Source organism: Sphaeroforma arctica (assembly GCF_001186125.1).
Source record: "Sphaeroforma arctica JP610 unplaced genomic scaffold supercont1.80, whole genome shotgun sequence".
Lineage (NCBI taxonomy): Eukaryota > Ichthyosporea > Ichthyophonida > Sphaeroforma > Sphaeroforma arctica.
In genome coordinates, this window is record NW_014040478.1 from 45,057 (window position 1) to 49,070 (window position 4,014).

A 4,014-nucleotide genomic window follows, 5' to 3' on the forward strand; every position below is an offset into this window, starting at 1 on the left:
TAAAATGTGCGCTGTGGTTTTGTGCGATTACTCCATTTTTACTGGCGAGGTCGATAGTGATCCCACCAACCGATGCTGTATTCCTGCGGCACGGGTTTGAACATGTGGGTCCGCCTAGCTGGGGTGCAACACTTATCCAGCGGTCGGGTTATAGGGCGCAGCCGTACGTGGTGCCAGATAGTTTTTGGGAAGCGGTGGAAGCGGTTTCGCGCAGGAAGACCCCCTTCAAGGGGCATGGCAGCCACAAGAGCCGCAATTATTACGCCACGGTGTGGAGGGTGAAGGATTTCACAGATGTGTACTCGGAGCCGCGCTGTGCATTTTAATTTCATTTGTCGTCGAGGAGCCGGAAATGCCGGATGAGGCGCATACTATTTCAGGAAGAGGTCTTTGGTGATGTCGGTGCGTATACTCAGCGAGAGGCTTCCGTCGGCAGCGAAGGTGAAGGGCTGTTGTCTGGGGAAGCTGGTGAATCCCCGCAGCGACAGGCGGTGCCCGTCGAGCGTGAAAAGGAGTTAGGTACGCGCATGAGCAAACTAGGGGGACGGAAGCTGCTGCGGAGGCTGCTGCGAAAGGGAACGCTGGTGCAGCAGCTGATGTTGCTGTGGAAAAATCGCTGGTGCAGCAGTTGAATGTGGAAGCGGTGTACGAAGCATACGTGCACGCGGATGCTCCAAAGGTGAAGCGGACAGTGACCTTCGTATATTCCTGGACAGGATTACGGCATGCTGTCCAGGCCGAGCATGACAGTACGTGCGTCACCTTTCTGAGAAGAATTTTTCACGTGGTTCACTGATGCAGTTGATGACAGATGAAGGAATCAAATTGCACCTCACGAAGGTGGCGCAATACCAAGGGAACGATCGTGCAGAGGTGATGGTGAAGATCTTCAAGGCTTGAATATACAAGGCGGCAATGCCGACTGAGCAGGTGTCATGAGTACGATTGGTGCAGGTATTTACGCAGTCTTATAATTCCTTGGTGTCGTCGATGACGGACAGACACAGCGCCAAATAAAAAGGCAACGGGCCGCCCTTATTTTGGTCCGCAGTTGTCCATGTTGGAGGATAGAGTAGCTCAGTTGCTAGAATCAAAGGCTGTCGGGGGCATCTGAGAAGATCAACCTGGACTTGAGCAAGGCAAAAATTGCACAGACGCAGGCAGCGTAGAACGTTGCGGCGAATAAAGCAATATTGGATGTTCCACCGTTCAAGATAGATGTGCAGGTCATTTCTATGGTTATCCATGTCACGCCTGGATGCCCAGTGTGGTCGCAGCCATGTACGGATATAAAAGTGGATAAGTTTTGACGACACACAATCAAGGAGAGTGTCAGTTGTAAAGAGCCGACGAGTCATCGTTTGCAGCTTAAGAGGTACCGAAGAATTATATAGCTATCGAACTTAAAAGTGGTAGTGAGCAAGGGTTGATTCGAGAGTCAAAGTTAGTGGATGCGCCAGCAGCGGAGCAGCAGAGTTTTGCTACTTGCTACGCGCGTCGCCCAGAGGGAAGAAGTGGAAAGAGCGGATTAGCTTCTTATTTAGTAGTTCCAAGAGCACTGGGCGGGTATTGGAAAGCCACAAGAGTGTAAGCTCACGGTGGGTACGGTTACTGGGCTCAGGTTGGTATGGAAGATGATGATAGCGCCGTCGCAGCTGTCAAACATCAAAAGTGCATTGGAAGCGGTCAACGTCCCTTTACTAATTGGTAAAGAAGATGGCGGAATGGCGGGCGTCTATAACGGCGCCTATCATTGAATCTTTTGCCAGCGAAGAGGCGTCAGCCTGAGTTACGATGTCATGCGTGGGGGCGCGACACATGTTCATTAACGGAATGAGTAGCATTTTGACGTCTATCGTGGGATAGATTACTGCGACTGTACAGCGGGCAGCACAGCTGTGTCAGCACCGTATATGATTTCCTCAGCGTCGCTTGTTGCTTTGCGCGGCGGGGACTATGTTTGGTGATCAAATATGAAGGGTGCATGCTAACCAGAGTACCCGGCCTGTGGTGGATGCTAAGTTTGATGCAACCCATGCGCGGCAGCAGTTTGCTTACATGGGTCCGCATGTTTGCTTAAGATAGACCTGCGCTCCACACTCCTCCGCGTATAAGCCGGATGGAGTTGTGAGGAGCGTTGGGGCGTGCAAGGCGCTCTGGCCCAAGACGAAACTATTATGCGGCTGCACTTTACCGGTAGGCGGGCGTGCACTCAAATAGTGAATTAACAACACACACACACATGTTGAGAACAATGTGAGATGGCTTTAGTTAATACTTAAGTCGCACACAGTCCACGAGGCTCATCCTTTTGGTTCAGCGTAAGGTCTAAGGATGTCCTCAAATCCTCCACCATACTGACAATTTCAAAGGGTAATTATTAGGGATAATATTATATATTTCAAAAAAGTGTTTCGGTTTGGTATATTTTTTATAGCTTTTTTAGAATTAGGAGCGTGACGGACAGACAGAAAACCTGTACCTTAAAATTTAGTACATTTGTAAAATACATACAAGTATTTTTTATTAAAAGAACCCTAAACCCTAAATTAAAATCGTCCGTCTTACATACCATAGCCTCCTAAAATATTGTTTAAAAAAAAAAAGCAATGATATTCTGTACATATTTACTCTGTCAATTAAAAAATACATACATAAATATTTTAAATATTTATGTATTTATATATTTATGTCAATATGTAAATATCATAAGTTTTGTTTTTGTTTGTTATTTGTTTAGAAGAAAAAAAAAGAAGAGAAATCATCAAAATACCATTTAATCTGTTACATACGACATGTCAATACGACTTGGGCTCTGTGTTATTTAGTTGGGCTTGGCCTTGTTTTCATTTAACTCGGTGCCTTGTGACGAATTGCCGGATTCGGAAATTGGGAACTGTGCAGCTTTGGGGCCGGAAGGCCTGATCGTGGGACCGATGAGCCTCGGAGGCAGTGGTAGTATGGGACTATGGAGTATGGAACCGGGTGCTTGTAGGGTATCCACTTTAACAGTCAGCAGTGGACAACTGGACACTCTAGGGCCTGGGCTCTGGGGCCCTGGGCAGTCGTATTTTTATAATATTATATTTATATTCCAAAAAAAGAAGAAAGATCTGACATAATTTTGTACAAGCTTTGATTGGACGAGCTTCGAATATTTACGTGTGTGATCCGAGAGATTGCACAGTCTGCGACTCTACGACGTGCCGTTCTGCACCGTGAATGACTGAATGGTCGAATGGACCAACACAAGACGATGCGAATTCTACAAATGAGTGATATCAATTGCGAGGCGCATAACGTACGTGATCATACAAAAGGGAGGTAATTCAATTTGTGAAATACATTTCTCTTCATAGCACAGTCATTGTTGTCGAAACATTTTAAAAGGGAATTTATCGAGCAGTATGTTGAGTGCAGCCGGGTCACGTTTGGCACGCACCAACGTATTACACAATAACACCCTGCTAAAGTGTAGCGCCACACAGACATGGCTACGAACATGTAGGCAGTCAAGATGTATGTCAACATCGACGACCGAGAAGGAACGAACACGTTTTCCCGGCGCTATTGCCAATTATACGCAAGAGCTCAAGTTTAAGGTATATTCCGTCTTGTATTGACGTGGTGTTTTGTCGATCGTTGGGTGGGTTAGATACTACACCCCAAATTATTAAGACCTATCGCATCAATGTGCGTAAAGCGACGCTTCAAAATGAAAGTTGCTGTGTCAAGTTTCCATTTTGTTATGCACATATCACCACATACATATATATCCAAAATAAGTTGCGATTTTAAACAGACTCCTCGCTATGCAACGCTGGAACCAGCCTTTTGATTTTTTAAGTGATCTATATTTGCTACATTTTCTACCATATATATATATATATATATATATATATATACTACACACACACACACATATATATATATATATATATATAGTATATATAGTAGTAGTATATTAATTATTATTATTATATATATATGTATGTTATTATGTTATAGTATTAT

The 4,014-nt window shown here is 45.0% G+C and overlaps 2 protein-coding genes across 2 annotated transcripts in view; both read left to right on the top strand.

Moving 5' to 3' along the window:
• Positions 1-359: 359 nt before the first annotated feature.
• On the top strand, positions 360-632 carry SARC_01884 (hypothetical protein; the record flags this gene model as incomplete). The annotated part of the gene is made up of 1 exon (XM_014304364.1): positions 360-632. The coding sequence occupies one exon, from the start codon at positions 360-362 to the stop codon at positions 630-632; it is 273 nt and encodes a 90-aa protein (XP_014159839.1).
• Positions 633-3,282: 2,650 nt separating this feature from the next.
• Positions 3,283-4,014, top strand: part of SARC_01885 (2-oxoisovalerate dehydrogenase subunit alpha, mitochondrial) — a 4,774-nt gene continuing 4,042 nt past the window's right edge. The window contains exon 1 of the mRNA XM_014304365.1: positions 3,283-3,602. Within this exon, the coding sequence (XP_014159840.1) occupies positions 3,408-3,602 (195 nt within the window). The 5' untranslated portion in view covers positions 3,283-3,407. The remainder of the gene's footprint in view (positions 3,603-4,014) is intronic.